This window comes from Coregonus lavaretus (genome assembly GCF_964263955.1).
Source record: "Coregonus lavaretus genome assembly, chromosome: 21".
NCBI classification, from domain to species: Eukaryota; Metazoa; Chordata; class Actinopteri; order Salmoniformes; family Salmonidae; genus Coregonus; species Coregonus lavaretus.
Genome location: NC_140008.1, coordinates 33,022,419 through 33,041,726, shown reverse-complemented (window position 1 = coordinate 33,041,726; position 19,308 = coordinate 33,022,419). Strand labels below are relative to the sequence as shown.

The following is a 19,308-nucleotide window of genomic DNA, read 5'->3' as shown; positions in this document are numbered from 1 at the left end:
CATGGCTTGGCTTTTGCTCTGACATGCACTGTCAGCTGTGGGACCTTATATAGACAAGTGTGTGCCTTTCCAAATCATGTCCAATCAATTGAATTTACCACAGGTGGACTCCAATCAAGTTGTAGAAACATCTCAAGGATGATCAATGGAAACAGGATACACCTGAGCTCAATTTCGAATATCATAGCAAAGGGTCTGAATACTTATGTAAATAATTTATTTCTGTTTTTTATTTGTAATACATTTGCAAAAATGTCTAAACCTGTTTTCGTTTTGTCATTGTGGGGTATTGTGTGTAGATTTCTGAGGATAATATTTTTTTTTTTTTTTTTTGAATAAGGCTGTAACGTGACAAAATGTGAAAAAGTCAAGGGGGTCTGAATACTTTCCGAAAGCACTGCATGTATATCCTGTGTTAGCAATGTTTACTTTTCACACTTAATCAAAATATGTACACTGCTTAGCAACAAATTCGCAGTTAGTGAAGGTGACAGTGAAATGGATTCTCCCCACCTCTTCACTGAAGAACACACTCTATCTCTCTCTGTCTCTCTCTCACTCTATGCATAATGATCCTGTGTGCATGCATGACTTCAAATTGGGACATGCTGTTTGCGCAGTGCAGCCACCTTTTGCAGTCATTAGCATACTCCTAGAAAGGATTCATGAATTTATAAGGCGCTGCTGTCTGATGTGGGTGTATATAACGTGGAGTCAGAGCTGTTGGTGTGTGTGGTACCCCAGTGGGACCCACTCTTGGTGCTAAACAGACCCTTTAATATTGATGAGCTGATTTAGTGAAACATGTTGTGATGATGTCTGCACTGCAGTGTTTTACATAATGTGCTCTCTTGCTCTGACAATGAGCTGCTATATTCATTAAACATTTATAATGCGTTGGAAGAGTGAGGCTAATTTGTTGTCCTCTGTGGAAATCAAGGATGACATTTGAGAATATGTTTTTGAAAGTGAACTGCCATACTACTTGGTGTATTTTAGAGGGGGTTGTTAGTGGTGTGCAATTGAACAAGGTAGCTAGCTACAGCACAATAAATATGTATTTCTCGTGCTGATTGCTCAACAATCATATTTTTTTTCTCCACAATACTATGTTTATATATATACAAATCTATTGAGTGAAAATGTATAACATTTTATATTGTTTCGAAACAATGTGTGTATTGTAACTTGATTTTAAGTAGGTCATTTGAATTACCAGTGTTATTTCGAGATTCTAACACATTATTCCTAATTTGAGTTCTGGGAAACCATTTCAATAGGTGTATGAAAGAAGAGTTCTTCCTCACTCTCTCCTGTTCCTCCTTCTCCTTCCTCCCTACTGTAGAAGGGTAACCCGCGCTACACAGAGGAGTCTATCCTGCAGCTGGAGAGAGAGCTGGTTCAGGCCAGGCTAAAGGAGGCGGAGTCACAGTGTGCCCTCAAGGAGATGCAAGACAAGATCCTGGACATAGAGAAGGTGTGTTACCTGGCTCAGACTGTCTATCATGAACTCTCTCACTGTCACAGTGCCGCCTAGTCCAACTCCTCTGTCAGGCATTCCACCTGGAATAGGCAAACGTTATGGGATATTGCAGATATAAATGTCATGACTAGAGCTGATGTGATTCCGTTTCTACATGTAGAGACTAGAGGCATGTTTGTTCTACATTAGGAATGCACATTTCATAAAATGTTGCTGCAGACTAACTGACCCCCATTAACCAGTTAACAACCGGTTAAATTAGTTTTGTAAAATGATGCAACCAACAGAAAATAATATGCATGCATACAAGGAACTAGGGCTGGGACTATACCAGTATTGCAATACTTGTTAGTATCGTGGCAAAGAAACAAAATGCGAAGCGGATTTAACTTCTTGAGGAAACAGACCTAATGTTGGAAACAAACATTATGTTTTCATCCAGAGTCACATTTATTTAGGGGTCTATTCAATCCACATTGCGGAAATTCAGCTTTACAGCATGATAGATTAAATGTTTTAATAGTTTTTTTTTTTTTTTACATACAAACGACAACATACAGCCACACACAAACATCCACAACATCACCCCTGCCCAGACCCACCTGCTCACACCCCAATCTCCAGTGCCCGCATCACTCTCTGCCACATGACCTCAAACTGCACCATTTTGTTTCTGTACATTGCCCACGCACTTTCAACATTTAGATAATAAAGCATTTGGCCTTTCCATTGTGTTAACGATGGGGGATTGGTTGATTTCCAGTTAAGTATACGTTTTTGAAGATGATTGACGAGAAAAGTATTGTCCAACCCATCGGGTGTCTCACTGCACCCTGAGTGAGAATTTTGTCTCTTGTGTAATAAATTCTATACATTAGTTTAAACTGGATTAAGCGTAATTTCCTAAATTATGTTCAGGGGTGAAAGTAAGGCAGTGTGGTCCGGTACGTCATTCCGGCAAAATAAACAGTGGGGTATGCCGTACCGGTAAAACATGAGCCTATCACAATAATTAAAACAAAATGTCAAGAAAACTGTAGGCTATTACACCATTATTTATCATTCCCATATGTCGGAGGCTTGAAGATGTCTTTCCATTCCCCACTGTTTAGAGGCTGGAAATATGTTGGGAGTGCACGGGTAGCCTAGTAAAGGAGCCCTTTGACAATCAGATGAAAACATCATGACTGGTTGAGTTTATGCCACAATAAAAGGTCATACATTTTAAAAGTTTAATGACAAATCTTTGACCAACAGAGATGCTATTGAGTTAATAGGGATTCTAAATGTAATTATATGATTAGGCCCCACAGCCGGCCAGCCTATTAGGCAGGATTCGAAAGCAGCCTAGAGCGGCAGTTTGACGAGGGCGGCATTTTCCGAGCTAAACTGACCAAGACGCACCTCCAACAACAACATAACACCTCACATTATTCTGCCCCAAAACAATGATAACTTCTCTCACCCAGTGGCATGAGGGCTATTTAAGTGAGCGCTGATGCCGCCCCATGATAAGTAAGCAGTGCCCACTTTTCCAAAGGCAGGGGCTCAAAATATTTAGCTTGTCCATGCGTGCCTCGCCATGGTGATGTTGGAGAGACCAACGCTTCCTCAAATTAATTTAATATAGCCTAAATAATGTAGCCTACGGTAGAAACAGTAGTAGCCTATGTGTGTTAAAACATTTTTGTAGCTCATAAACTGGAGACCAAATGTATGACAATGTCACGAGACAGACACTTTTTCAATCATGAACTTATTAATGAGGAGAGAGAGTGCAGGAGAAAGTCAACTAAAAAGGCAAGTGGGCAGATATCAGCTTTGGAGTGGCTGCGGCATAATCAAACAGTGGTGGACAGCAAATGGTGCTGAAAGTAATTCATTTCAACAACATTTCTTCATTTTAATTCGACTTCACTAACAACCAAGAGGGCTTTGTTGGAGCCTATTTCTTCCTATTCAATAAAATAAGAGGTCGGCCTGCCTGTTTGACAGACGCAATTATGGTATCCATAGATTTGTCCAAATCCTCCAATACTGTCATGTCACCATGCACTCCTTAAATACACAAAATGACCAAAAGTATGTGGACAGCTGCTCGTCAAACATCTCATTCCAAAATCATGGGCATTAATATGGAGTTGGTCCCCCCTTTGCTGCTATAACAGCCTCCACTCTTCTGGGAAGGCTTTCCACTAGATGTTGGAACATTGCTGCGGGGACTTGCTTCCATTTAGCCACAACAGAATTAGTGAGGTCTGGCACTGATGTTGGGCGATTAGGCCTGGCTCGCAGTCTGCGTTACAATTCATCCCAAAGGTGTTCGATGGGGTTGAGGTCAGGGCTCTGTGCAGGCCAGTCAAGTTCTTCCATACCGATCTCAACAAACCATTTCTGTATGGACCTCGCTTTGTGCGCGGTGGCATTGTTATGCTGAAACAGGAAAGGGCATTAAACTGTTGCCACAAAGTTGGAAGCACAGAATCTTCTAGAATGTCATTGTATGCTGTAGCGTTAAGATGTAGATTTCCTTTCACTGGAACTAAGGGGCCTAGCCCGAACCATGAAAAACAGCCCCAGACCATTATTCCTCCTCCACCAAACTTTGCAGTTGGCACTATGCGTTGGGGCAGGTAGCGTTCTCCTGGCATCCATAAAACCCAGAATCGTCCGTCGGACTGCCAGATGGTGAAGCGTGATTCATCACTCCAGAGAACGTGTTTCCACTGCTCCAGAGTCCAATGGCGTCGAGCTTTACACAACTCCAGCCGATGCTTGGCATTGCACATGGTGATCTTAGACTTGTGTGCTGCTGCTCGGCAGCTTATGGTAGAGAAATGAACATTAAATTCTGGTGGATATTCCTGCAGTCAGCATCCCAATTGCACGCTCCCTCAAAACTTGAGACATCTGTGGCATTGTGTTGTGTGACACAACTGCACATTTTACAGTGGTCTTTTATTGTTCCCAGCACAAGGTGCATATGTGTAATATTATGCTGTTTAATCAGCTTCTTGATATGCCACACCTGTCAGGAGGATGGATTATCTTGGCAAAGGATAGATGCTCAGTAACAGGGATGTAAACAAATTTGTGCACAACATTTTAGAGAAATAAGCATTTTTTGAGTATGGAACATTTCTGGGATCTTTTATTTCAGCTCATTAAACATGGGACCAACACTTTACACATTGCGTTTATATTTTTGTTCAGTATATATTTTCATAGAAGCTTTTAAAATGGTAATTGATCTTGTTGTTCTAATTAATACATTTGTATCTTTTAAAATTACAACTTAACTAACTTTTGCGAGTATGAGATTATTATTCCCCTAACGTACGCCTTAAAAGCATCTCAAATTATATCGCGGGTTGGCTGTTCTCTGTCCTCTGCCTACATTTGTAATGGTAAAGGTTTTTATTTTTTCATTTACGTATTTAACCTCATCACGAGGTTCCCCATATCCGGGGTACTCCTCCCGCAATCTCAAACAATGACGTAGTATGGTTTTTAAACGTGTGAATACCTGAATGTTATACACCACTGGAACGAGAAGCGTCTCAACTGTGAATCTAGCTAAACTGTTGTTGTCCAAATGAAATAATATTCAGACTCCAAACAAATATACAGTGAGGGAAAAAGGTATTTGTCCCCTGCTGATTTTGTACGTTTGGCCACTGACAAAGACATGATCAGTCTATAATTTTAATGGTAGGTTTATTTGAACAGTGAGAGACAGAATAACAACAACAAAATCCAGAATAACGCATGTCAAAATTTTTATAAATTGATTTGCATTTTAATGAGGGAAATAAGTATTTGACCCCTCTGCAAAACATGACTTAGTACTTGGTGGCAAAACCCTTGTTGGCAATCACAGAGGTCAGACGTTTCTTGTAGTTGGCCACCAGGTTTGCACACATCTCAGGAGGGATTTTGTTCCACTCCTCTTTGCAGATCTTCTCCAAGTCATTATGGTTTCGAGGCTGACGTTTGGCAACTCGAACCTTCAGCTCCCTCCACAGATTTTCTATGGGATTAAGGTCTGGAGACTGGCTAGGCCACTCCAGGACCTTAATGTGCTTCTTCTTGAGCAACTCCTTTGTTGCCTTGGCCCTGTGTTTTGGGTCATTGTCATGCTGGAATACCCATCCACAACCCATTTTCAATGCCCTGGCTGAGGGAAGGAGGTTCTCACCCAAGATTTGACGGTACATGGCCCTGTCCATCGTCCCTTTGATGCGATGAAGTTGTCCTGTCCCCCTTAGCAGAAAAACACCCCCTTAGCATAATGTTTCCACCTCCATGTTTGACGGTGGGGATGGTGTTCTTGGGGTCATAGGCAGCATTCCTCCTCCTCCAAACACGGCGAGTTGAGTTGATGCCAAAGAGCTCGATTTTGGTCTCATCTGACCACAACACTTTCACCCAGTTCTCCTCTGAATCATTCAGATGTTCATTGGCAAACTTCAGACGGCCCTGTATATGTGCTTTCTTGAGCAGGGGGACCTTGCGGGCGCTGCAGGATTTCAGTCCTTCACGGCGTAGTGTGTTACCAATTGTTTTCTTGGTGACTATGGTCCCTGCTGCCTTGAGATCATTGACAAGATCCTCCCGTGTAGTTCTGGGCTGATTCCTCACCGTTCTCATGATCATTGCAACTCCACGAGGTGAGATCCTGCATGGAGCCCCAGGCCGAGGGAGATTGACAGATCTTTTGTGTTTCTTCCATTTGCGAATAATCGCACCAACTGTTGTCGCCTTCTCACCAAGCTGCTTGGCGATGGTCTTGTAGCCCATTCCAGCCTTGTGTAGGTCTACAATCTTGTCCCTGACATCCTTGGAGAGCTCTTTGGTCTTGGCCATGGTGGAGAATCTGATTGATTGATTGCTTCTGTGGACGGGTGTCTTTTATACAGGTAACAAGCTGAGATTAGGAGCACTCCCTTTAAGAGTGTGCTCCTAATCTCAGCTCGTTACCTGTATAAAAGACACCTGGGAGCCAAAAATCTTTCTGATTGAGAGGGGGTCAAATACTTATTTCCCTCATTTTTGACATGCGTTTTTCTGGATTTTTTTGTTGTTATTCTGTCTCACTGTTCAAATAAACCTAACATTAAAATTATAGACTGATAATTTCTTTGTCAGTGGGTAAACGTACAAAATCAGCAGGAGATCAAATACTTTTTTCCCTCACTGTATAAGCATATAGCAAAACCAGTACTGTATTTTGAAACCGTGCATGCCCGTATATTCGTAGACAGTTAACTTATTTTTCTCAACCTTATTCCAACAAACTGCGTCTTACCTTTGTTGTTTTTGTTACCAAAAGTAGTGTCTGATCAAATAAAACCACTTGAAAAGATACTCTAGTGTCTCTCTCTCATTCCGAGTCGATTTCAATGAGTTTCCATCGTTTTACATGGCCAACAATGTGTTTGAAGATTAGTCAGTTTGTTTCAATCACAACAGGCACTGTTTTCTCGCATCTTCTGGATATATGATGCAATCACAGTGGCTTGCAATTGTGCTAATTTAATTATACTGATCCAGAGCTTTCGATAGAGGGGGTCACATGTCAAAATCGACCAACCGGTTGTTGAAATATCCAAGTGCGCACCTCATTGTCTCATATTAGTTGACTTGCTGCATTACGCACGGTTACGCAGAGTGCACAACAGCACTTGAATTTCGGTTTATAAAAATATGGCAGGCTCTAGTAACAAATATACAGTTACAGAGGCGTTATTAATTGTAACAGATGAAAGTTGGACTCCATGTATCCCCATTGATTCTGAATCGGACGATGAGGACCTGCTTAGACCGGACGAACCAGACCCCAACGACGAGAACGAAGGTTATCGTGTCCAGGGCCCTACTCAAGCATCAGAAGAGTATGTAATCCCATTGTTATTTATTACTTCTAATACTACTATTACTAATTTATTGTATGAGTACAAAACATACATTCTAAAATATCTATTTGAGTAACTGAAGCTCAAGTTAGCGCTAGCTTAGCTTCGAGGCCCACAAGCAAGTTTACTTACAATAGAATGCTATGTGTATTATTTCTTGTCACTGAAATATCACTTTAGTCAACATTCTCATAGTTCTAACTATTTATTTTATATATCTGACTGTTTTGAGTCAGATTTGTCAATGAATGAATACAAGTGTGTTTTAGTCATGATTTTCTTTTGTCTTGTTTGCACAGTGAAGATGATTATAGGGGTGATGAGCCACAGCCAGAGCATCTGCCTCCTCAGCCACTGCTTCCCCTTCCTCAGGCAGAGCCTCCTCTTCCTCAGCCTGGCCGCTTGTCTAGACAACGCACTTCTGCTCCCCTCCCTCGGCCACGGTCTTCATCGGACACTGAGTCCCCTGTAAAGAGCCCTCAACCCAAAAGAAAAGGGAAAGCTTTCTCAAAGTCAGCGCATCCAAGTCAGCGTGGTGGAGGTAGGCCTGCCACTCCAAGAGTCGGGGAGGAAGAAGAGGAAGAAGAAGATAGGTGGCATAATAGAGAAGAGAATGATGAACGACCAGACCCAATCCGGTTTATGCCCACCAGAGTCCCAGGACCCACAATCGACACCACTGCGTCATGGTCTCCCCTTTCCTTTATCCGACGCATTGATTGGATACTACAGTGTTCACCACAAGACGATGAAATGGTATAAGACTTTTCTTTTTCATTTTGTTGATATTGCTGTTGTAAATAGTTTCCTACTTCACAAAGAACTCCATAAGAACAACCCCACTAAGCCGTACACACAGAAGAAGTTCAGGGAAAAGCTACTCACAGAAATGGTGAGCTTTGCTAAACAGTCTGAACCACAACCTCCACCACGACCACCACCAACATCCTGCATGCCAGAATACTATGGTGATGATGCCAGCAAAGACAGGAAGAACTGTAGGAGATGTCTGGATGTTGGCATCCCCAAAGTGAAAACACCTGTGTACTGCAGGAAGTGCCAAGTCCCTTTGTGCATTACATCAAAGTGTAACTGTTTCAAGGATTTGCACGATAGCAAGTTTTAGGGTAAAAATGGTCTACATTTTGTGTGACAACCCACCCAAGGACACCATATCATTGTTTATAGTTTTGGGATGTGTGGACTTTTTGTTTTTACATTTGTTGTTTATAGTTTCTAATAAATCTGCTCAGTTTGGAGTCAAACTTTCCCATTGTATGGTTTATTTTAATGGGAACACGTATAGAGGTCTGGGAGAACATTGGAAACAACATCAAAACAGTTGTATTTTGATGGAACGTACACATATAGTGATATGTTAGTGAAATTAAATTACTTTTGCTGTCTGGTACCTGATAAAAGTCAAATGGCACTGATGGTGCCCAAATGTCTCCATTTGGTAATCCGCCTAAACATACTTCAACTAAAACCCCTACAACTCATCAGATATTGGGCTATGGTCCCATAGAATTTAGGGGCTGCAGCTGCATAAGTCCAATAAAGCATTTCCTATAAAACCTGAAGTTACTTTCAGGCGGAATCAAAACCTCCCAATTTTATGCTATGTTCTAGCATCATGTACTCTGACACAGGAATACCCACATTAATTATTTCACTTAAAGATACATATCGCCTGTGTTACCTTTCTTTTGCTACCAAGATTATGTTTATAGCCCTTGTTGTTTTGGAGATATACTCTATTCAATTTGGGCATGCATTTTCGAGGCAGGCACTTTAGCCAGGTGCCTAGTGATGAAGAGGTTAATACATTTTGGGTCTTGAAGATGCGCTCTGTTCATTCTCCATATTCTTTCGCTAAGTGTATTTTCTGTTGGTGTAATTAAGTGTGATACCGGAGAATGATCCGATATCATGGATTTTTTTAACCCAATAAATTGTTGAGAGCATTTTGGAAATGAATATGTTGGTAGTCAATTCTTGAATAGCTTTTCTTATTTTGAGGGAAAAAATGAGCAGTCTTATGTAGTTGGCAATAGTAACCAGGTGTCTTGTAAATTATTTGTAGAGATGACGTTTTTCAGCCTTTTTGGAGGTTCCTTTTTTGAATTTGCCTTTTTTATTGCTACTTCTGTCAATCTTATCGAATGTATGATTTAGGTCGCCTGCTAAACTAATTGTTCCTGTCTGGATTTGATCTAATAGCTTAAATCCTATCTAAAAACACCACATTTGCCCTGGTAGGATATACAATGAAATCAATGTGTATTTTTCACCATGTAAGGTACAATTCAACATTAGAAAATGGCCTTCTTGGTCCGTTTGCTGGGATCTAAGGGAAAATGGTGTATTATTATTTATCAGCATGCCTACACCTCTGCTGTTACTACAGTAGGTGGCAGTATTGGCCTCTCCAACCCAGCTCTTTAAATATTCAATTTCTCCTTTTTTGAAATGTAACTCTTGCAGGAAAACCACATCTGCTGACAATCTCTAAGTGTTCAAGAATCATATGTTTTTTTTCCCATCATGGAGCCTGTGCACATTCCATTTTATAAATTGGATTATGTTGGTCTTTAATTGTATAAAATCAAAGTTAACTTTGTCTGTTCCGTCTATCATTGAAGAACCAGATAAAACATTTTAGCAGGCGCTATGCCTTTTTAGGGCTTTTAAGCGCCAACTCCTCTCCTAATGTACCAAAAGTCTGTGGATTATGTAATTGTACATACATTGGAGAAAGACTGCCACTTAAGTATTGTGGTCAGTTTGTATTACCTACTAAATTGAAATATAGTGGCTGGTGGGTGTCTACATGGGGAGAGTGGGTCCACCGAGAGACTGGAGTGAGATGAGTGGAGGCCCCACACACACACCTCAGATACATTTTTGATGCCCTCCCAGTCACCCCGTCCCAATCCCTTGGATAGAGCCACAAATAACCACCATTGTATCTTAGCTATAATGATAAACAAGGAATAATGACTCAACATCTTCTCTTAATCTGTCCCAAACTCTTTTTCATTTTACAACAGGTTTGCAAGTCACAAAAATAAATAGAATTACATTGAAGTATAGTTAAATCGTAGCTGGAAAGATCTCCTTGTTCCTCATCTTCCAGTAAGGACAATATTTTCATGTTTCGTCTCATTCTGTTTCTCATTCTGTGTTTGTGCGTGTCTGACACGATTGCCTCTACTTTCTTTTCGAGTGAATCCACTTTTGTAATAAGATTGTAGCAGTTCATTTGTTTTGGTGTGCATTGAGAGCATTTAAGCGATGTTTTCCTGGATAGCCTTTAACTGTTCATTTCACTGTTTGTGTCTCCAAGTTGCTCCGCCTCGTCCTTTCCTCTGGGGTAAGCCATGGATTGTTGGATTCATGTCGCCGCGCCGCTTTACCATCTGATTGGTTCGCTGTTGTACGCAACCGATCGCTCACTCTCCCCAGTTGCTTGGGAATATGTTGATTTATCGGTTTTAGAGGCTTTATTTAAACTTTGTTGTCTAGTTTCTACATATAACCATTCGTTTGTCGGTACAAAACAGAGCTATTCACTCCCCATGCGTCCTATCGGTACGCACATGCCCCTCTCCTGCCGTCGTGGTTGAAATTTAAAGGCAATGTTCCCGCTTTAGTGGAGACTGCATTCACAGTAAACGCTGCTTATGTCGGCACAATCGGAAATTACTTTTACATTTTTATCGGGGATTCTGTAACGTTTCAGCTTTACAGATTGAATAGAGTCCTTAGTCACACAATATTTTACATACAGCAGGTTTTTAAAGGACCAAAGAGTTTGTTCTGCTCCGGGTTTTCATTTTTTGCCATGGAAAAAATATTGCGATACTGGTACCGTCACAGCCCTACAAGGAACATAACATTTTTGGGACTTTCATCCAAACATGCAACAATAGCCACCAAGCAATATTATGTAACATGCAACTACTGTAATGAAGCAGCCAATGTAAAACTACATTTTCAAACATTTGCCAAAATGCAATTGGCGGGAAAACACTGTTCTAAAAAGCGCACCTGATGCGAGTGGTTTCATGTGACAGAGATGAAATTCTGAATAGAATCTACATAATATATTTTTCTATCTGTAAATTCCACAACGTTGTGCCCTGCTGAACACATCCCTGGTATTTTATTGTCCCTCTCCAGCATACTCCATATCCTGAAATTGGGTCTTCTCAGTCATTGTTTTGGTTGTGACTGTTTGTGTTTCTGTCTCTCACCTCAGAGGAACACATCTCTGCCAGATGACACCAACGTAGTGCGGTTGCAGGAGGAGCTGATAGCAGTGAAGCTGAGAGAGGCTGAGGCTGTGACGGGGCTGAAGGAGCTCAGACAACAGGTCAGAGACCTGGAGGAGCACTGGCAGGTAAGGAACATCTTAATATAGTATAATATAGTATAATTTATGAGGGAAGCCTAGGCTGTGACTGGACTGAAGGAGCTCAGACAACCGGACAGAGACCTGGAGGACCTCTGGCAGGTAAGGAGGAACAGATGTTATCCACACCATATAAGGTGAGGACTTAGCTATTTTAGTTGTGTAGAGTCCGAGCATCTTTGGTTGACTGCGTGCGTCTCCCCCTGCTCCTACAGTGTCACCTGGCACGTACGGCGGGCCGCTGGAAGGACAGCCCTAGGAAGATTACTATGTGTGAGCTGCAGGACGAGCTGATGAGTGTCCGACTACGGGAGGCCGAGGCCCAGGCAGAGCTCAGAGAGACACGACAGAGGATGATGGAGCTGGAGACACAGGTCAGAGGGCACACACACATAGCTAAGCCTTTGTAGAAATATTAGTAGTGTACCTGTATCTTGTATCTTGACATGCATGTGTTTGCCCTGTTTACATGTATATCCATCTATCACGCTTACACTGACACAGTTGCACACACACACACACTCACACTAACATCCACACACTTACAATACATACAGCGCATTCGGAAATTATTCCGACACCTTGACTTTTTCCACATTATATTACATTACATTACAGCCTTATTCTAAAATTGATTACATTTGTTTTTTCCCCTAATTAATCTACACACAATACCCCATAATAACAAAGCAATAACAGGTTTTTAGAAATGTTTGCAAATGTATATAAATGTATATAATGTATATTTAAAAAATGATATCACATTTACATAAGTATTCAGACCCTTTACTCAGTACTTTGTTGAAGCACCTTTGGCAACGATTACAGCCTCGAGTCTTCTTGGGTATGACGCTACAAGCTTGGCACACCTGTATTTGGGTAGTTTCTCCCATTCTTCTCTGCAGATACTCTCAAGCTCTGTCAGGTTGGATGGGGAGCGTCGCTGCACAGCTATTTTCAGGTTTCTCCAGAGATGTTCGATCGGGTTCAAGTCCGGGATCTGGCTGGGCCACTCAAGGACATTCAGAGACTTGTCCCGAAGCCACTCCTGCGTTGTCTTGGCTGTGTGCTTAGGGTCGTTGTCCTGTTGGAAGGTGAACCTTCGCCCCAGTCTGAGGTCCTGAGTGCTCTGGAGCAGGTTTTCATCAAGGATCTCTCTGTATTTTGCTCCGTTCATCTTTCCCTCGATCCTGACTAGTCTCCCAATCCCTGCCGCTGAAAAACATCCCCACAGTATGACGCTTCCATCACCATGCTTCACCGTTGGGATGGTGCCAGGTTTCCTCCAGACGTGATGCTTTGCATTCAGGCCAAAGAGTTCATCAGACTCTTTGAATCAGACCAGAGAATCTTGTTTCTCATTGTCTGAGAGTCCTTTAGGTGCCTTTTGGCAAACTCCAAGTGGGCTGTCATGTGCCTTTTACTGAGGAGTGGCCTGATTGGTGGTGCTGCAGATATGGTTGTCCTTCTGGAAGGTTCTCCAATCTCCACAGAGGAACTCTGGAGCTCTGTCAGAGTGACAATCAGGTTCTTGGTCACCTCCCTGACCAAGGCCCTTCTCCCCCGATTGCTCAGTTTGGCCGGGCGGCCAGCTCTATGAAGAGTCTTGGTGGTTTCAAACGTCTTCCATTTAAGAATGATGGTGGCCATTGTGTTCTTGGGGACTTCCAATGCTGCAGGAATGTTTTGGTACCCTTCCCCAGATCTGTGCCTCGACACAATCCTGTCTTGGAGCTCTACGGACAATTCCTTCAACCTCATGACATGGTTTTTGCTCTGGCATGCACTGTCAACTGTGGGAACTTAGACAGGTGTTTGCCTTTCCAAATCATGTCCAATCAATTGGATTTACCACAGGTGGACTCCAATCAAGTTGTAGAAACATCTCAAGGATGATCAATGGAAACAGGATGCCCCTGAGCTCAATTTCGAGTCTCATAGCAAAGGGTCTGAATACTTATGTAAATAAGGTATTTCTGTTTTTTTTTTTTTATAAATTTGCAACCATTCCTAAAAACCTGTTTTCGCTTTGTCATTATGTGGTGTTGTGTGTAGATTGATGAGGAACAACATTTTATTTAATTAATTTTAGAATAAGGCTGTAACGTAACACAATGTGGAAAAAGTCAAGGGTGTCTGAATACTTTCCGAATGCACTGTTCACCCACCACTTATGCTTCTGCCATACTGTTTACTATTATTATTAGTACTATTATTTATCCTGCTACCAGTCAATTTGTCCTAATCCCTGCCTACATGTACATATCTACCTCAATACTCTGGTGTCCCTGCACATTGTAAATGTGGTATTGGCACTGACCCTGTATATAACTTCCTCTCTTATTTCTCTGTGTTTTGTTTTTGTTTTATTAGTTATACTTTTTTGATATTGACTACTGCACTGTTGGGTAGAGCTTGCAAGTTAAGCATTTCAATGTACTTGTGCATGTGACAACTTGAACTTGAGAGTATTCAAATGGCCCCTTTTATTGCATTATCAAATCACTAGGGGGCAGCAGAGGTACATATTATTTAACTGTCAAAGTATCCGGAGCTCCAGATGTACTGGTGCTGGTGTAAGGCAGTGATGATGTATTCCGAGTTGAAGAGGGCAAATATTTTAAGTTACTACTTTCTAATGGTAGTAGGCAAATAATGATTCAAGATATAGAAATTGTTTAAAATAGGTTGCTTTTTGTGATATAGCAGAGGGGTTGTGTAGTGACTAAACTGCCCCCTCCCAATATTTACCTTCCATATCCCTCCCCGCCTGCAGAACCAGATCCATGGCAACCAGCTGCGTCGGGCGGAGCAGGAGGGGCAGGGCTTTCAGGAGCGTGTGACTGTGCTGACCACCCAGAACAAGAGCCTACACGTTCAGCTGCAGGAGATCAAACGCAAACAGGCAGAGATTGAGTGCAAGGTAAGAAAGTGTCTGTTTGCTGTTGGGATGACTAGAGCCGGCTGGTGAGGTGGCTTCTCCATTGATACCCTATTCACACTACTGAGCACAACCGAGCTGAGCCAACTGTACTTTGCTGGCCTGGTTATGCTGCATAATGCTCCACTGTAGTATCTGAAACCATGCCGGAAAGGACAATGTGAAAAGAATCAGCACAATCGTGTGAAAAGGGTATCAGCTGAAAATCACTGAATATTTCTCAATCACTGGTTTGATAAGTTGTCAAAAATCATCCTTTTATCTGATGTGTTGCCTCCAGGTCTTCAGAGTCAAGGTTCTGAACAGGAAAGCAGTTTGTTCTGCTTTTGACTTGACATCTTCAGATAAGATCTCTGTGCTGCTGATGGTGTTAAACGTGTGTGTGTGTGTTAAACCGCACTCTGCAGCTCAGCAACACCCCTTTTCTCTCTGGGATTACTGCAGGAATCATACTAAACTGTAAAAAAATAAAAATAAAAAAAAGGTTTCCCAGGGGCTTACAGTGTGTAATGGCTGTTAACATGTCTTTGGTAACACTCTCTAGAAATATTACTTCAGCAGAGGAAATAGGCTAACTGCCGTAAATGCAATAGGCTATCTTTTCTACAATGAAGTCTACAATGCGAGTTGACATTTCACGTTCGGTGACACTCTGGCCTGACAGTGTTTATTTCTTTGTTTCAGAACAAGGAGGAGGTGATGGCGGTGAGGCTGAGAGAGGCTGACAACATCGCTGCTATGGCCGAGCTGCAGCAACAAATCTCTGAACTGGAGATACAGGTACAGTACTTTACCCCTGGCCCCCCTCCCTCACAGTCACACTAGCATGGCGCAGAACATATTTTAGCCTAGTCATGGACTAAAAAGTACTTTTCATCTATTGAAAGTACTTTATAGTAAACGAAAACTGAAACGAAAACTAATAATGGAAAAAAATATATATATAGTAAACTGAAATAAAATAATGAACAAACTTGTTTGAAAAACTAAAACTATACTGAAAATATTATCTTTGACCCCAAAACGAACTAAAATAAAATACAAACCATCTTGAATTATGTTCAGTTTTAGTTTTTTTCTAAACTTTGGGCAAAATTTGTATTTGGTTTTCAAGCTTTTTGGGTGGTTTTCAAGCTTCTGAATCTGGCAGGTAAAAGCAGCGAGGAGATGGCGATGTTTCAAAAAGGCCTAGTTTGTGCATCACGAGCTATCACTAGCTAAAGGGGGGAAAACGGCTAGGTAGCTAATTTGATTATTTTTACATGTACTACTGAAGTTAAACAGCATTGGATTGGTGTAAACATGTGTGAGAGTTCCCTTCCACTATAGTTTTTGCACCAGTCTCAGCGCCATTACTTTTAAAGGGGGGCCGAACTTCCTGATTTGGCCTCTGTTTCATTTCTCCTCATTTGGAAATGCGACTGAGAACGAGATTTGGGTTTTGGAGGCGTGCTTTGACGTTGGTGTGTGTATTTGAACGTGGAAAGCGTTTGGACTTTCACTCTGCCAAAACAGTACACAGTTATCGCCTTCTCGCTAACTTGAAACAGTCTAACCAGGTCTTGTGTCTGGAAGTATCCTAGACTAGCTAGCAAGCTAGCCAACTTGTTTAGCCTATTAGCTTCAGCTGGCCGGTGTGCGACCGTGGCAAAATTGGTTTGACTTTGGATAGCCTATCTGTGGGGCTAGTTAGGGACCGTCAATAAATTACACAATGTAAATGGGACTATCATTTTTTTTATTTAACCTTTATTTAACTAGGCAAGTCAATTAAGAAATTCTTATTTACAATGACGGCCTACCAAGAGGTAAAAGGCCTCCTGTGGGGACGGGGGCTGGGATTAAAAATAAAAATGTAGGACAAAACACACATCACGATAAGAGACACCACAACACTACATAAAGAGAGACCAAAGACAACACATGGTAGCAACACATGACAACAACACAACATGGCAGCAACACAACATGGTAGGAGCACAAACCACGTTGTTAGGCACAGACAACAGCATGAAGGGCAAAACGGTAGAGACTACAATACATCACGTGAAGCAGCCACAAGTGTCAGTGAGTCCATGATTGAGTCTTTGAACGTAGAGAGGGAGATGAAACTGTACAGTTGTGTTTTTTGCAACTCATTCCAGTGGCTAGCTGCAGCGAACTGAAAAGAGGAGCGACCCAGGGATGTGGTGTGCTTTGGGGACCTTTAAAATAATGTGACTGGCAGAACAGGTGCTGTATGTGGAGGATGAGGGCTGCAGTAGGTATCTCAGATAGGGGGGAGTGAGGCCTAAGAGGGATTTATAAATAAGCATCAACCAGTGGGTCTTGCGCCGGGAATACAGAGATGACCAGTTCACAAAGGAGTATAGAGTGCAGTGATGTGTCCTTATAAGGAGCATTGGTGGCAAATCTGATGGTCGAATGGTAAAGAACATCTAGCCGCTCGAGAGCACCCTTACCTGCCGATCTATAAATTACGTCTCCGTAATCTAGCAACAATAGGATGATGTTCTGAATCAGTGTTAGTTTGGAAGCTGGGGTGAAGGAGGAGCGATTACGATAGAGGAAACCAAGTCTAGATTTAACCTTAGCCTGCAGCTTGGATATGTGCTGAGACATCAAGAAAGCCAGTCAGTTGATTATTGACAAGTTTTTCCTAACACTTTTGATAAACAAGGAAAATGGAAATTGGCCTATAACAGTTAGGACCAGCTTGATCTCTCCCTTTAAATAAAGGAAGCACAGTGGCTGCTTTCCCAGCACTGGGAACTTTCCCAGAGAGGAGAGACGGGCTCAGGAGGGTCTGTAACCTTAAAGAAGAAAGGATCTAAACTATCTGACCCAGATGTTTTTTTAGGGTCAAGTTTAAGGAGCTCCTTTAGCACCTCAGACTCAGTGACTGCCTGCAGCGAGAAACTATGTAGCGGGGCAGGGGAGAAAGAGGGAGGGGCTAGTTGCATTAGAAGGGCTGGGAGATTGTGTTGGATGGGCAAGGAGGCGTGGCTGAGTCAAATAGGAATCCTGACTTAATTAAGTGGTGATTAAAGAGCTCAGTCATACGCTCCCTGTCAGTAACAACCATATCATCAACATTAAGGGACATGTGCAGCTGTTAGGAGGAGGGTTTATTCTCCAGGTCTTTCACCGTTTTCCAGAACTTCTTGGGGTTAGACCCACAGAGAGAGAACTGCTCCTTAAAGTAACTAGCTTTGGCCTTCCAGATAGCCTGAGTGCACTTATTTCTCATTTGCCTGAACGACAGCCTGAGTATTTGTGTGCCAAGCCTTTCGCCAAATGGGGTTCTTGAGGTGAAGTAACTCTGCCAGATCACGGTCTAATTTACTTTATGGGGGCGCGCTTGTTAACAATACCACTGAAAAGATAAAAAAAGAAGGATCTTCGACAGAGGGGATCAAGCTGATTCTATACCAATTTACAGAGGCTTGATCAATAAAGTATTTCAGCAAGCATCTATGGCAAATCAGTACAGGTCGTTTAACTGAGCAGCCATTACAAACACAGGCTGTAAAACAGTAATCACTAAGGTCATTACAGAAAACACACTGATAACATCAAGGAGAGTAATCTTTTCTGGGTGTTTGGGGTCATACCTTGTGGGATTGGTAGTGATCTGAGAGAGATTTAGGGAGTCCTATTGTTGTAAGACTTGGTGTGGTGGTTTAAGCATGTCCCAGTTTAGGTCACCTAGCAGGACAAATTCAGACTTAGTGTAAAGGGCCAGGAAAGAGCTTAGGGCAGTTAGGGTACAGGCCGGTGGTGATGGTGGACGATAACACCTAGCTAACAGTCAACAAAGAGATATTTGAAAGCTTAATGCTTAAAACCAGCTAATCAAATTGTTTGGGGACAGACTTGGTGGGGACAACCGAGCACTGAAGGTGTTCCTCTGTTAAGATTGCCACTCCACCACCTTTGGAAGATCGGTCTTGCCAAAAAAGGTTATAACTTGAAAGGTTAACATCAGTGTTCAGAACAATCTTTCTCAGTAATGACCAGCACATCTGGATTGGAGCTGTGAACCCACACTTTCAATTGATAAATTGTATGTAACAAGCTTCTAGTGTTAACGTGCAGAAAACCCAGGCTTTTACGAGAGCAGAAATCAGTGAAGCAGAAATCATCAGAGCACAAGTCAGAATTGGCCCTAGCAACAGTAGACGGGCCAGGGTGTACATACACATTTCCAGATATCATCACCAGTAATACAGTCAGGGCACGGTAGAGGACAGGGAGAGCTTTGTAGTGTTGATTTTTTTTATGGCATTTGAATGTGTATCAGATGACAGCAATTTCATCAGGTAACAATACAAAGCCAGCGAGAGAGGGTTAAAATAGGTTGGGTAGGCCAAGAGTCCGTGTAACCAATAGAGTCAAAGTCAAGAGTGTGGGAACAAACATTGTCTGTCCCACGGTCAGGTAAACGAGCAAGTTCATAGTCAACATAGTCAACAAAGGAAATCGCACAAAGCACAAGAAAAAAGTAAAACAGCTTGGGGGCTAGCCATTGGAGACAGGCCAGGGCAGACAG

The 19,308-nt window shown here is 42.1% G+C and overlaps 1 protein-coding gene across 4 annotated transcripts in view; it reads left to right on the top strand.

The window, feature by feature from the left end:
* LOC311148922 (ecotropic viral integration site 5 protein homolog) overlaps positions 1–19,308 on the top strand; it is a 106,995-nt gene that overhangs the window by 63,183 nt on the left and 24,504 nt on the right. For all 4 annotated transcript variants that reach the window (XM_084185946.1, XM_084185949.1, XM_084185947.1 and 1 more), the window contains 5 exons: positions 1,346–1,477; positions 11,663–11,803; positions 12,031–12,189; positions 14,592–14,738; positions 15,441–15,536. In XM_084185946.1, the coding sequence (XP_084042072.1) occupies positions 1,346–1,477; positions 11,663–11,803; positions 12,031–12,189; positions 14,592–14,738; positions 15,441–15,536 (675 nt within the window). The remainder of the gene's footprint in view (positions 1–1,345; positions 1,478–11,662; positions 11,804–12,030; positions 12,190–14,591; positions 14,739–15,440; positions 15,537–19,308) is intronic.